The sequence below is a fragment of the Polypterus senegalus genome, chromosome 1 (assembly GCF_016835505.1).
Source record: "Polypterus senegalus isolate Bchr_013 chromosome 1, ASM1683550v1, whole genome shotgun sequence".
Lineage (NCBI taxonomy): Eukaryota > Metazoa > Chordata > Cladistia > Polypteriformes > Polypteridae > Polypterus > Polypterus senegalus.
Window position 1 is genome coordinate 131,272,207 of NC_053154.1, and position 15,946 is coordinate 131,288,152.

General features: G+C 36.6%; 1 protein-coding gene across 1 annotated transcript in view; it reads left to right on the forward strand.

The window, feature by feature from the left end:
• The window catches only part of LOC120532278 (ceruloplasmin), a 52,880-nt gene that overhangs the window by 21,668 nt on the left and 15,266 nt on the right, over positions 1-15,946 (forward strand). Inside the window, exons 9-12 of the mRNA XM_039758149.1 lie at positions 2,277-2,491; positions 5,403-5,553; positions 6,125-6,337; positions 14,432-14,642. Coding sequence (XP_039614083.1) covers positions 2,277-2,491; positions 5,403-5,553; positions 6,125-6,337; positions 14,432-14,642 — 790 coding nt within the window. The remainder of the gene's footprint in view (positions 1-2,276; positions 2,492-5,402; positions 5,554-6,124; positions 6,338-14,431; positions 14,643-15,946) is intronic.

Genomic DNA, 15,946 nt, shown 5'->3' on the forward strand with positions numbered 1-15,946 from the left:
TGGGCTGAATGGCCTGTTCTCGTCTAGAGTGTTCTAATGTTCTAATGTTAGAACTTTATTGTCTGGCTATGGAAAAAAAAATATACAAAGCTTGTACAACTGATGAAAGACAGAAAAATAAATACTTTAGTGAATGATGTAAACAAATGAAAATAATAATATACTCAAATTTCACATTATTCCTACTTTTTAACTGGTGCAATTCAAAAGAATCCACTTCATGTAAATTTGTGTTTTGCAGTGACCATCGACAAAAGTCATTAGGAAAAGCAGAAATTAATCAAATGCAGGATTCTTTCACTTTTCCTGTGCAATTGGCTATACTATGTTCAAGAGTGAGTAGCTCCAGTGACCTAATAATATTAAACTGTTACCTTTATCTAAGGTGATTTATAACATTTGAGATATAATTTCCAGTTGGAGGATAGGCAGGCAAAGTGACTTGCTAATGGTCACACAGTCACAACTAGGATTTGAACCCACAACCTCAAGGTCTGAAATCCTAAGCCTTAACCACTGTACCGCCTGCCAACAATATTAGCCCTTGCTTAAAAAAACTACAAATATTGTATGCAGAAAAGTACTTAGTTATATAGTACTTCGGATACATCTGATTAACTGATGGTGCTACAACTGACACCCATTGTCTTCTGAAATTTCCCAGGTAAAGCCAGGTAGCACAGCAAGTCAAATAAAATTTAGATTTGCCATAAATCATATAGTAGCTATATTAATAGTGAGGACAGCACACAAAATTAAATTTGAATTCATGGCCCATAGTAGAAGGTTGTACAAAATTCACAGGCTGATGCACAGCACAGCATGGTATACATTAGTATAGTAAATACAAAGAAATTAGTAATAGAATAAAATGTCTACAGGTTTTTATGAGAGTGAATATGGAGTTCAAGGGAATTCAATGTGTTTGAGTACCTCTTACCTGCTGGCTCTTCGTGGGTTTTTTCCCCTCAGAATGGAACCAGAACATTTAATGTGCAGTTTAGAAACTTTGTTTAAATGTAGATTCATAATATTTTCTTTTCATTAACAAAACATCCTTTGATGAGCAAATATATTAAATTGAAACCATTGATTAAAAGTCATTCTTCAGCTACCTGCCACTTCTATTAGTGGATTGATATACATATTATGAAACAATGGAATAAAATCAGAAAGAAATGACCTAGCACTTACTTGGTTATCAATGGAGAAAAAAATCCTTCACTGATTCATCTATGTGCACTGTGCAATAATTAATACTTCTGCTTGGATTTGAAACCTTTACATATTTGTATAGTGACAATACATTAGCATCCTTTGCAAATCCCACAAACATTCGATTAAATCATTTATTTTACCTAATGAAACAATAAAAAACTTTGCTGAAAGAAACCTGACTAACTTTTGTAACTGTCCCTCAGTACAGTAGAAATAACACTTTCTAGCTACCGTAAGAAATGTAGGTAATATAGCAAGGCTATATCAGTACTTAAAAAAAAAAAAAACTACATTTGTAGACAACTTAAGACAGCTTTAGGAACAGAACATTAACATTGCAGTTTATGGATACCGTATTAAAGTAAGGCCTTGATAAAACACAGTGTGTATCAGTTTTTGTAAAACATTATCTATTTGAATTAAAATTGTGCAGTGCCCACAACTTACTCAGTTCATTTGATCCAAAATGTAGCTGACTGAAGATACTAAATGTGAGGAAAGTCATCAGGTACTTGCCTCACTGGGTCCTATGTTTCAGAAAAGTCCCCAGTTCAGACCTTATTGGAATAAAATGTATACTTATTTATCAGGCAGTCTTGTTACACTATTTTTTTTTCCATCCGAACTAGTGTGCTGCTGAGGTGTTACCCATTGCATGGCTGCACTTGGGTTCTAATCTGGGATCTTGAGATGGTTTGTCATGTGGTGGGTGCAGCAATACGCTATATCAGCACATGCTCCTAACCTCTCTCTCTCACTCTCTCTCTCTCCATCCCTAAGTAATAGTAATCCCTAATCCTAATCCACTATTGACAGTATTTGGAGTAATACCTGACTACTACCTGACTGCTAAATAAGCAGTCTGTTGTAACAGCTTATACTAAAAGTTGATCTATTTACTGATTTCAGATCATTCAACGATACTATCAACACAAATAATAATGATTCAAAAATAAAAATATGTTTATGAGTAAGTTACTGTAGCATTTGATTGGTGCCCAGCTAATGAATCATAAAATTCTGTTATTATGACCACAATTCCAAATCTTTGTATACAGGACACAAGACCCTGTCTCCTGCCTCCCATGTTCTTCCTGGAGAGAATTTTACTTATGAATGGACAGTCCCTGAAGACACTGGACCAATGCCTCATGATCCAGACTGCCTCACTTGGTTCTATTATTCAGCAGTGGATTCAATCAAAGATACCAACTCCGGCCTTGTTGGACCTTTGTTAGTGTGCAAGAAAAGGACTCTAGTATCAGGCAAGCAGGTACAACAATGATGCTTTTAATCAAATCCAGAAATTAAACTTGTTTTAGGTGTTAAATTACCTCCTGTCATGACTCTTGAAAACAAAAATCAGTTTATATACTATAAGCCTGTGGTACAAAGGGTGCATACTGCTTTGTGTTACCAGTTTTCTTGGATATTAAAACCCAACCTGGCCATTACCTATGTGGTGCTTCTACAAAGATTTGGAAAAAGAATTAATTCTTGTTTTCATAAACTGTGTTGAGAGGGTATTCATCCTGCAAGATAATAAATGTATGGATCGGAGTGTGTTTTATCTTGGTAGAGTAATATATGTATTGCTCTACTTTCCCCTATTGTATTATTAATATGTAGCCTTAGAATGCCTAAACTCACAGACTTACCACTGTTTATAAGATATTATTGTATATAACTTCTCCCCACCTTCCCTTCTATATCTATAACCTCAGGCAATTAGATGTAGTAAAAAGACAAGCAGGAGTTAAGTCCACATAAAATAATGTATTACTGATAATATTCATAAATAATAACAAAATGCAAAGTACATTTGAATATTGGCAACCATACAACCTGATAAAATGGTGATGTGTAATTCAGGTGGCACACAGACTTGCAGTTACTTAAAATGTCTCTAGTTAAGGCATCGTTGGTGCTCAGCTTTCAGCCACATGTCTGTTCAATATGGCTGCTGAGCTGTGCTCTTCAATGTGTTGTCTTCATCATCACAGGTTAGCAAGAGAGATGCTTCTTCATATGTGGGTCAGTCAGAGAGATGCTTCTTCATCATATGTTGGTTAGAGAGAGAGAATGTGGTTGAGCAAGCAAATTTATAGGTTTTCTGTCCAACTCCCTACAGCGAATAGGATATCATGGTACTTGAAGGCCTCTGAGACAAGCCAGTTCCAAACAGCCATACCTCAGACCAATGGGTGAAATAGAACATCTTATCTCCTGCCCCCCCAAGACCATATATTACGCTAACCTGGCTTTGTGTGGGGCAGGGGAGAAAAGTCTTTAGCAAAGAAATGCTCATCAAACTGGTTTAAGACCCCAAATCCTGTCGTAAAATTACAAAGAAAAGTCGTAAAGGGGGGGGGGGTCAAACAAGAATGCCTCTCACCAAGGTAACACTAAATTACATTGGTTTGCCTAAATTATAAATAAAGACATACAAAACATTTATCAAGTTATATGCGTAATCTCACATCACAACAGAGTGTAAGTGTGAAAATATTAAATGAAACCTTACAGCAAATAAAATAGCAGAGTAATACAGAGCCATATCAGAGCAGTTATATCTTTATCATGTACTGACCATCAAAACTGACTTACTGATATTATTTGTGAGCATTTGTTTGGATCATTGTTATGCATGAAATTGTACAAAAAAGAAGGAATGAGTTTTTTGAGGGAAAATATGTAGTTTTGTGTAATTTGTTTGCAGCTTTAAGCTTGTCAAAGTAGAGCTTTTTACTGAAGGATTCAGTGAGGCAATCATTATGACACTACTTCAAAAACCTTTTAGACTTTTTACACAAATATTAGAAAATCACTGTAACGTCTTTCAGATTTCAAATATAGTAAGCAATAGAAAATCGGTCATCTTTTTAAACTAATATCTATATGTAATATTTTTCATTGGAAATCACTTGACTCCAACTATGTTGGATTTAATTAATATTTTTATATATACATCATACAGTATACAGTATATAAATAATTTCATATGCAATATTTTTAGATCATTTTTTCTAAGCTGGATGCATATTATTCAGATGAATTACATGCATTGCAGACACACACCTGTTTGGGGTTGCACTGTTCTCAGGCTTTTCACAATGGGCCACTCCTTTTGTCTTTGTTTATGCACCTTTAGCGTTCATTTTTAGATGGTATGTTATTTTCAAAGCTTTGCAGATGGTAGGCATATTTACTTACCCTTGAAGCACAGTAGTACAAACTATTTAAAACTTTTGCTGGACTTCCCTGAAGATGTTAAAGCTTAGATGGCTATAAATTTTTTAAAACTGAGGCGCTGATGTTTGGGCCAAGTTGTATCAATGGTGCCCCTCATATGGACAGGAGTTCCCTAAAAACTTTATGCAAGATCCGTAATAAAAAATTCTGGGTGTAATAATGGATAGTGATTTTAAATTAGATAAACTCAACAATTAAAGCTAGTTTCTTTCAACAGAGGCTTTTATCTAAAGTAAAGCCCTTCTCATGATTTTATGAATTACAGAGGGTTATTATACATGCTTTTACTTCATCCTGACTTAAATACGTCAGAGCACTTTATGTTGGTGTCAGATCTATCACACATTTACAGTTAGTCCAAAATGCGGCAGCTCATCTTTTAACAGGAACACAAAAGTGAGTACACATTTTTACTGTGCTAGCCTCCCTGTACTGGCCTCCCTTTCATTTTAGGATTGATTTGAAGATTTTATTGTTCACTCATAAAGTACTAAATAGCCCAGCTCCCCATTCTCTCTCTCCGACTTCTTACACTTACATATTCCATCAAGGTCAATCAGGTCTACTGATCAGTTCATCCGGTGGTCCCTAAATAAAGACTAATGTTTAGGGGATATCGTGCTTTTGCAGTTGTAGCCCCCAGACCCTGGAATGGGTTACCACTTCATGTTAGACTGGACCCTACTTTGCCTATTTTAAAATCACTTTGCGTTTTAGTTAATTACACAAGCTGAATTTATCTATTTTATTGTGTTACTGCTTATTGTATTTTGTACTGTATTATTCTTGGATGTACAGCACTTTGGACAACAACTGTTGTTTTTAAATGTACTATATTAATACATTTGGTATTGATATTGTTATGAAAGACAGTGAATTAAATAAGGGTGAATAATTATTAAGATTCAAATGTTTTGGTTTTACATTTGCAGAAAAATGTAGGAAAAGAATTCCATTTGCTCAGCACTGTATTTGATGAGAACCTCAGCTGGTATTTGGATGACAATATAAAGATATTTGCCCAGAGTCCCAATGATGTAGACAAGGAAAATGAAGACTTTCAAGAGTCAAACAAGATGCACTGTAAGTATCAATTGTTACAACAAAAATTGCTTGTCTGGTACTTAGCTTGTTTTTCACCGTCATACATCAACTTGTTATCCTGAAATAGAGCAGGAGCGTCAGAAAGTGGGAACGTCTGAACAGAACATATTGTTATTACCAGCCTTTAAAACAATTCCACCAAATTTCTAGTGCCAGGTAAAAAAGAAGAAAGGTAAAATTATAGTCGTGGCACACAACCACTTTACATTGTTCAGAACATTGGCCGGAATATGCCCAGCTTTAGTCCACTTTCACTTTGTCCTGGCATGTGTTTTTCTACTTGTTCCTCATGTTCTAAATGACTTTTGAGTGCCACCTGTTTTTATATGAACACAGTCGTTTTTTCCTCTCACTCTCCAACTTGAACCTTTCAATACAGTTTTATCCACAATTTTTTAATGACTATCTATTCACTAAACTGACACAAACTCACAGTGTTGATAGCCTAACCAGAGGACAAAAGTGATAACACGAAAGAAAGTGAAGATGCAGCACAGGGTGTGAGTAGCCGCATGTAGTTACTATCCATATTTCCTTGTTTTTAAAACAGCAATCAACGGATACATGTTTGGTAACCTGCCAGGGCTGAACATGTGCAAAGGGGAGAAGGTTTCCTGGCATATGACTGGCTTAGGAACAGAAGTGGACATCCACAGCATATTCTTCCAGGGCAACACTTTCTTGGTGAAGGGAATGAGAAAAGATGTAGTCAGTGTCTTTCCTCATACATCTGAAACTGTCATTATGGAGCCTGATGCCATAGGTAATATTGAGCTTTAGCACTGCAGTTTATAAATAATGTTGTGCTGGTATAAACAATTGTAATGTAACTTTCTACTTGCAAAGCATCATGGGATGGTGTGCATCATAGAAAAGTAATATACCTGTTAATTAATTGTTTTGTTAATTTCGAAGAGCAGTACAGTAATTTATAATACATTGAGAGTTAACTAGTTAGATATAGTTTATGCATTTAAAATATATTTTTCACCTACAGGTCTTCCTGCCACCAACAAAATTAAAAAAGGGAAAAAGAAGTAATGACAAAGAAACATTGGTAGAAAATAGGCAGTCAAAGGTTATTAATGTTGCTAAAATGTTTTCAGATGTTAAATGTGACCATTATTTAAAGAGTGATGGTTAGCGGCTACAGCACTGTGGCAGTAGTAATTAACTCTGCATCACTACTCCAGAACCCCCAATTTGAATCTTTTCTCCAGTGCTCACTGTGTGGAGTATGCATAAATCCTTATATTGGCTTGGATTCTTCTCCGACGTGCTAAAAACTTTTGGATTAGTTTAACTGGGGACTCTAAAGTGACCACTGTGGGTGTGTGCCTGAGTGTACCTTGCTGTAAACTAATAACCTGTCCAGATTTAACTCCTGCTACTTGTCTTGTGCTGCTAGAATGGGATTTAGCCTCCATGTCCTTGAATTGAATTAGGTAGGTTTTAATATAGGGTGCTATACAAATAAAATGTATTATTGTATAGATTTCATAATTGCATTGTAAAGGACTGATATATCAAGTCAGTAACTTCAGGGGTGTTTCCCAATGAGTTAACTACCGTATTTTTCACTTCATAAGATGCACCTAGGTTTAGAGGAAGAAAACAAGAAAAAAAATATTCTGAGCCGAATGGTGTATTAATATACAGTGGGATGCAAAAGTTTGGGCAACCTTGTTAATAGTCATTATTTTCCTGTATAAATCGTTGGTTGTTACAATAAAAAATGTTAGTTAAATATATCATATAGGAGACAAACACAGTGATATTTGAGAAGTGAATTGAAGTTTATTGGATTTACAGAAAGTGTGCAATAATTGTTCAAACAAAATCAGGCAGGTGCATAAATTTCGGCACCACAAAAAAGAAATGAAATCAGTATTTAGTAGATCCGTCTTTTGCAGAAATTACAGCCTCTAAACGCTTCCTGTAGGTTCCAATGAGAGTCTGGATTGTGGTTGAAGGTATTTTGGGCCATTCCTCTTTACAAAACATCTCTAGTTCATTCAGGTTTGATGGCTTCCGAGCATGGACAGCTCTCTTTAACTCACACCACAGATTTTCAATTATATTCAGGTCTGGGGACTGAGATGGCCATTCCAGAACGTTGTAGTTGTTCCTCTGCATGAATGCCTTAGTGGATTTTGAGCAGTGTTTAGGGTCGTTGTCTTGTTGAAAGATCCAGCCCCGGCGCAGCTTCAACTTTGTCACTGATTCCTGGACATTGGTCTCCAGAATCTGCTGATACTGTGTGGAATCCATGCGTCCCTCAACTTTGACAAGATTCCCAGTCCCTGCACTGGCCACACAGCCCCACAGCATGATGGAACCACCACCATATTTTACTGTAGGTAGCAGGTGTTTTTCTTGGAATGCTGTGTTCTTTTTCCTCCATGCATAACGCCCCTTGTTATGCCCAAATAACTCAATTTTAGTTTTATCAGTCCACAGCACCTTATTCCAAAATGAAGCTGGCTGTCCAAATGTGCTTGAGCATACCTCAAGCAGCTCTGTTTGTGCTGTGGGCGGAGAAAAGGCTTCCTCTGCATCATTCTCGCATACAGCATCTCCTTGTGTAAAGTGCGCCGAATGGTTGAACGATGCACAGTGACTCCATCTGCTGCAAGATGATGTTGTAGGTCTTTGGTGATGGTCTGTGGATTGACTCTGACTGTTCACACCATTCGTCGCTTCAGTCTATCCGAAATCTTTCTTGATCTGCCACTTCGAGCCTTAACTTGAACTGAGCCTGTGGTCTTCCATTTCCTCAATATGTTCCTAACTGTGGAAACAGACAGCTTAAATCTCTGGGACAGCTTTCTGTATCCTTCCCCTAAACCATGATGGTGAACAATCTTTGTCTTCAGGTCATTTGAGAGTTGTTTTGTGACCCCCATGTTGCTACTCTTCAGAGAAAATTAAAGGAGGAGAGAAACTTACAATTGACCCCCTTAAATACTCTTTCTCATTATAGGATTCACCTGTGTATGTAGGTCAGGGGTCACTGAGCTTACCAAGCCAATTTGAGTTCCAATAATTAGTTCTAAAAGTTTTGGAATCAATAAAATGACAACGGTGCCCAAATTTATGCACCTGCCTGATTTTGTTTGAACAATTATTGCACACTTTCTGTAAATCCAATAAACTTCATTTCACTTCTCAAATATCACTGTGTGTGTCTCCTATATGATATATTTAACTGACATTTTTTATTGTAACAACCAACGATTTATACAGGAAAATAATGACTATTAACAAGGTTGCCCAAACTTTTGCATCCCACTGTATTTAATAAAATGCAGCAGAATAACATTTCAACCATGCAAAGTCAACAGTGGTATTAAGAACCATCATCATTGTCATTAACAAATGAGGAGAGACTCTAAGGTTCAAGCACTCTTCTAGTTCTGTGGAAAACCCAAGAACTCCTCATCGCTTGTGTCAGAATTTATGAAACTCAGTTGCTCACAATCACTGATATCACTTTCTTCACTATCTTCATATATGATACTATCTTCAGTTACATCTAAGGCATTGCTAATGGCAGCTTCCACCTGCAGCTATAGACTCTTCAGTTCAGTAAGTGAGTGACTCTCCACATTAGCGTTTAGATCATGCTCAAAAAATACACATGTAATGCCACGAAAAGTGCACGCTGCTGTGTTTAGATCTGGATGGTACATGTACCCAAAAAAGAAGTCTAACTGCATTCTCGTACCATTGCTTGCGAACTGAAGTGTCATTGTGCACTTTTCGTGGCTTTACACGTGTATTTTTTGAGCATGCCCATGTCGATCAAACACAGGAAGCTCTGCAGTCTACTTGTGTCTTTAGACTGTAGGAATTAAGTAAATAAATCAAGGTAAATAACATTCTATCTGGCTTTTATGTAAGCAACATATAAATGTTAATGTTTTGGGCATATGCATCGTCCAGATCTAAACACTAACGTGGAGAGTTGCTGACATATTGAAGAGCCTATAGCTTTAGGTGGAAGCTGCCATCACTGTACTTTGTATATAAGAGCCAGATCGAATGTTATTTACCTATTTACCTTGATTTATTTACTTACGTCCTACAGCGTACCTATTTAACTTGATTTATTTACTTATTTCCTACAGCCTAAAGTCACAAGTAGACTGCACAGCTTCTCGTGTACATATACAAAGTACAGCGACAGCAAAAGTGCGACGTGCATTCTTTCTCCTATGTAGAACCCTCGTCATCTGAGTCAGGTCAGGTAATACACGTCATGGTCTGTGACGCAATATTTACTCCATAAGACGCACAGACATTTCCAACCTTCTTTTGTGGGGGAAAAAAAGTGCGTCTTATGGAGCGAAAAATACGGTAATTGTGTCATGATTTGTATTGTTTTGTCCATTGTGAAATATGTTTGCTAGTGTCTCAGATCCCACGTTAAAATGTAAGTTTTTATCAAATTCAATTTAGTATTAATTAAACAGCTTGTTTGTCAACTTTAATAAAAATCCCAAACTATCTGTATTTTATTTAGCTAAATCCCAAGGCATTTTTTAAATGTTCTAACAATAGTAGCTGGGCATATTTATATTTTACATAAGGAGCTGGTGGTGGATTTTAGGAGGCCCAGGCCACTCATGGACCCTGTGATCATCAGAGGAGACTATGTGCAGATGGTGCAGACCTATAAATATCTTAGAGTGCAGCTAGATGACAAATTGGACTGGACTGCCAATACTGATGCTCTGTGTAAGAAAGGTCAGAGCCGACTATACTTTCTTAGAAGTTTGGCGTCCTTCAACATCTGCAATAAGATGCTGCAGATTTTCTACCAGACGGTTGTGGTGAGTGCCCTCTTCTACGCGGTGGTGTGCTAGGGTGGAAGCATAAAGATGAAAGACGCCTCACGCCTGGACAAACTTGTTAAGAAGGCAGGCTCTATTGTAGGAGTAAAGTTGAACAGTTTAACATCTGTGGTAGAGCGACGGGCATTAAGCAAACTCCTGTCAATTATGAATAATCCACTGCATCCACTGAACAGTGTCATCTCCAGGCAGAGGAGTAGCTTTAGTGACAGACTTTTGTCACTGTCTTGCTCCACTGACAGACTGAGGAGATCGTTCCTCCCCCACACTATGCGACTCTTCAGTTCCACCCAGGGGAGTAAATGCTAACATTACTCAAAGTTATTGTCTGCTTTTACATGCATTTTTATTACTATTTAATTTAATATTGTTTTTTTGTATCAGTATACTGCTGCTGGAGTATGTGAATTTCCCCTTGGGATTAATAAAGTATCTATCTTATCTATCTTATCTATCTATCTATCTATCTATCTATCTATCTATCTATCTATCTATCTATCTAATACATGATTAGCATCACAAACTGATTGTGTTTAAACAAAGGATTAAGTTTTATAGTGTTTATAATCACATTCCTTATTGTCTGCACCACTCTGCCTTCCTCAATTAAAGTAAATCCCATTGCATTAATTATTCTCTTACAATAACAGGTTTTTAAAATGTAATGATATTTTGCAAGTATTTAATCGCTACTCCTGTGCAACACGAAGTTATCTAATAAAAATACAAATGTGTCACAAGAATGTTAAATGAGAACATAACCCTATGTAACAATAACAGTAAAGAATATAATACCAAACAAATATTAAAATGTCATTATCCATCCATCCATCCATCCATCCTCTTCCGCTTATCCGAGGTCGGGTCGCGGGGGTAGCAGCTTAAGCAGAGAGGCCCAGACTTCCCTCTCCCGCCACTTCTTCCAGCTCTTCCGGGAGAATCCCAAAGGCGTTCCCAGGCCAGCCGGAGACATAGTCCCTCCAGCGTGTCCTGGATCTTCCCGGGGCCTCCTCCCGGTTGGACGTGCCGGAACACCTCACCAGGGAGGCGTCCAGGAGGCATCCTGATCAGATGCCCGAGCCACCTCATCTGACTCCTCTCGATGTGGAGGAGCAGCGGCTCTACTCTGAGCCCCTCCCGGATGACTGAGCTTCTCACCCTATCTTTAAGGGAAAGCCCAGACACCCTGCGGAGGAAACTCATTCAAGCTTCTTTGCGGTTCTGCCGCTCGCGTATGGGGATGAGGAATGTACAATTTAAAGAGATTTTTATTTTCATGGGAATTGTTACATATGCATTAACGCAACATATAACTGCCCGTGATTTAATTTTGTTTCTTTCTCTCTATTAAATCTAATGACTTTTTTGAATGTTTGACTCTGAGATTTGTTAATTGTCTTTGCAGAAGCTGTTCTAACCAGAAACTGTTAACATTTTAATATGAATGGCATTTCAAGACCTCCTTTTTTGTCTAATGTTACCCACAGAAGATGTACTACATTACCTTTCTTGGATACATCCTTCTCTGTACAGTAATTTGTGTGTTGTAAGACTGGATGTTGTTAACAGTTGTAGATATTCTTTGGGATATTGTAAGTTATTTTCATCTTCCGCATGATCACCACCAACTGTTTCAGCATAGTCTATTGATACGCATTTAACCAATTTGCCGTGTAACTGTTTGATATTTTTGGACACATTTAACCAGTTTGATTTGTAATTGATCAACATTTTTGCCATTAACTTGTTTGACTTCCTCGTTTCTGGTGCTAGGATTGCACGTGTACTTATTTTTTTATGTTGATAACCGTTCGTGATGAAATTCTTCAATAAGATTTGGACTTAATACGTCTTCTTTAATTGGTAACTTAAAGTGAGGAAAACGTTAAAATGTATAAGAGCTGGGAGCGCAGGAAGTGTGTCTGACAAAAGCATTTACACAAATGAGAGTTGAGAGGATAGAGGTCTTGTTTGAAAATATTTGAGAGGAGGATGTGACTTGAAAAAATCTCAAGGCAAAAGTCTCATCTCGCGGGACTTAGAATAAATCTCTTTTCCAAAAAGTCTTGTCGCATCAAAGGGTTTTTTATATAATAGAGAAAAATTGATTCAAATAGATTCATCTCAATTTCAAAGTGCCATATTTTAACAACAGTGAGGTGCCTAGGAACCAATCACATACTAATTGAAAGAGGGGGTCATAGAGTTTCTGACTGTCACCGGAAGATGGCTCCCTTCAGTTTGCAGGGAGATGGCGACCCCTGAGCATAAAGCGTTTTGCGTTCTCCAGTTCAATATGAGTGAATCCGTCATAACTGACAATCGCATTGATGTTGTCCATACACCTGCAGGAGGTCATATTGAGCACTTGTAAAATTACATAGTAAACTTTATGCTCACCTAAAACATTCACTGTACAATTTATTGCATTGTTCTGCAGTGATTTACAAGTGAAATAATTAATTTTGAAACCTGATGACTCTTTTTGAATCACCCTGTATATCAAAGATAAATTAATTATGAAATGGTAACTTCACAAGCAACAGCAAATCATACACAATAGTTTCATACTTTTAATAGAAAAGTTTCATCATTTAATAACATTTGCAGTAAATATTCAAAAATACCCCTTTTCATATATCCTGAACCTTTCACTATGTTTACTATAAAAACATATTCTACTTTGGCTCAGACTTTTACTCTTATACTCTATAATTGCCTGATTAATGGGGTATATAGAGTCATTATTTGTTACTTATGCTACAGTGTTTCTAAAAATGTGTGTGCTTTATGATGTAGTGGTTAATACATGTATGTCAAAGCTACAGGACATGGGTTCAGTTTTTTGTTTTTGTTGACTTACTCCCTAAGATATGTTGGTAAGGTTGACTGATGACTCTAAATTGGGCCTGTATGAGGGACAAATTGATTTTGGGCTTCTGCATAATTGTCCTCCATCCCGAGTGGTACCAGCCTGTTACCAGATACTTCTGGGGAATACTACAACTTCCAGTGGCATCGTGGTAGCACTTCAGTTGAGCAGTTGCAAAAAAAGCCTCTGTTACTCATTTACTCTTATGAAACAAGACACAATTAGTGAAGGCTTCTTTTGCTGTTAATAACACAAAGCATCAGTCAAGTGGTTATTCATCTCTGCAATGCAACCTACTAAAATAACTTTGGAACACTCTAAGGTGGCTTAAGTGAGAAATATTTCTAAATACGAAAATTTTGTATACTTCAATATAAGACCTGTGAATCCTTCATATTAACAAGTAAAACCCTAAATACAAAGAGGACTGTTTGACTTATGTTAGGTAGATTGCCCAGAGGGGACTGGGCGGTCTCTTGGTCTGGAATCCATACAGATTTTATTTTTTTTCTCTCCAGCATTTGGAGTTTTTTTTTGTTTTTTCTGTCCACCCTGGCCATCGGACCTTACTTATTCTATGTTAATTAATGTTGACTTATGTTTATTTTTTATTGTGTCTTCTATTTTTCTATTCATTTTGTAAAGCACTTTGAGCTACATTTTTTGTATGAATATGTGCTATATAAATAAATGTTGATTGATTGATTGATTGAAGTACTGTTACTACCATATCAAAGGGTCTTAATATGCCACACTGTACAGAGAAGAATAACTTGTATATGAATGTTTTATAAGTGTAATGAAGACTAAAAGAAGCCTCGTCTTGTTAAATAAGATTAAATAAGTAAATACATAAACTTTTGCAGTATCTAAAATGTTACCAAAAATGGCTACAAAATTCAGTGTTTGTATGAATAAAGTTACAACACAATGTGAACTATTATATTATTATGCTAAATAAGGTATGAACAGTGAAGTTATCATGTACTAAAAGTAGTTTTTATAAAATCGCCTTGTCCAGACTATCAGTTCCTTATGACCCTAAAATTGGAGAAATGGCATCTTTAAATGAGAAAATGGTAACATTGTACAAACAAATAATAGTCTTTTTTTAATGTCAATATTTCAGGAAGGTTTAATGTGAAATGCAGGACCACAGATCATTTAGCAGGTGGAATGAAACAATTCTATCAAGTTGAAAAGTGTCAGTGGTGGAACATTCCTTTCAATCCAATTACATTTCATGAGAAAACCTACTATATAGCAGCAGAAGAAGTGGAGTGGGATTATTCACCTGACAGGACCTGGGAGACCGAAAGACATCAGTTCCATAATGAAAGGTACAAATAATGCAAGAGTGTAGGATTTCAGAAATACATGTAACAAAACGTGACTGGGGAAGCTAAGCACTAATTGTGTTTAATCCTAGGGACAATTCACTCTTATGTTTGAATAAGCTTTCATATTACTGCCTAAGAACAAATAATGCTTTTGGGTGGCTTTCTACATGTTTACCTTCAATAAAATCCTTCTTTGTGTTTAAAGCATGTGTTTAAAATTTACAATCTGCCCGTTAAGTGATGTTTATTTTTATTTTATCCTCCTAGACGCTCATTGTGTCTGAGTTTTTGCTATGAGTGAGTGCTTAAGTATCTCACTTTTGCCATTTAAAAACATATTTAATATGATTCAAGGCCACTGGTGGTTAGAGCAAATCTCCCCAGCAACACAAAAAAAAAAGGAACCAAGCCTCGAGTGGAGCCAATACATTGCAGAACAGAGACATGTACACATTGCCCATGATGCACCAGTGCTAACCTTTGTGCAGCTCACTGAATACTTCAAACCAATAACAGACAGTGTTACTGCGAGCTGGCTAAAACATGGGCTCTTTAGACAATGAGTCAAGCAAGAGAAGTTGGATAACTTTGCAAAATATATAATGGTAAGAGCCATTTTATATTTTATTTGTATTTTGGAAACTCTAGTTCATTCTGATTAAAATTACTGCCATTGTTTTCATTCAACCATAAACAGTTAATTAATATCCTATACAGATGAGGAGTTTTGTATATAATTGTGTTTGAGAGAGAGAGTGTGTGTGTGTATGTATGTATGTATGTATATATATATATATATATATATATATATATATATATATATATATATATATATATGGAAGAGAAGGTCTGTGATAGGGTTGGCATATTTGCAGCTGGAGATCCATAAAGGGAGAAAATGAATCACGTATCAAAAGTACTTTAATGGTTGTACTAAAAAGTGCTACTTCTACACTATCACCACTCGACACAAACATTTCATCTTCCTTGCTGAGCTATCCTTCCCAAGTTTTTGAAGGATCATCCTTATGTATGCTGTAAAAGTTATTCTTCATAGCCTCAATACCCCCATCACGTACATGGACCTTTATTATGCTAACTGTTTTAAATTGCTGCCCTTCTTAGCCTCCAAGTACCTCTATGAACATGATGCTTTTCAGATAAAATTGATGAAAGACCTCTTTCCATAGTTTAAAACCTTTCTTCACTATTGGCTCCAACCAACCAGACCTCGGGTTGCCACCATGACAAACACCACCTTTTGGCCACAGTTATTTGTACCTCCCTCTCAACTGAGATTTTGA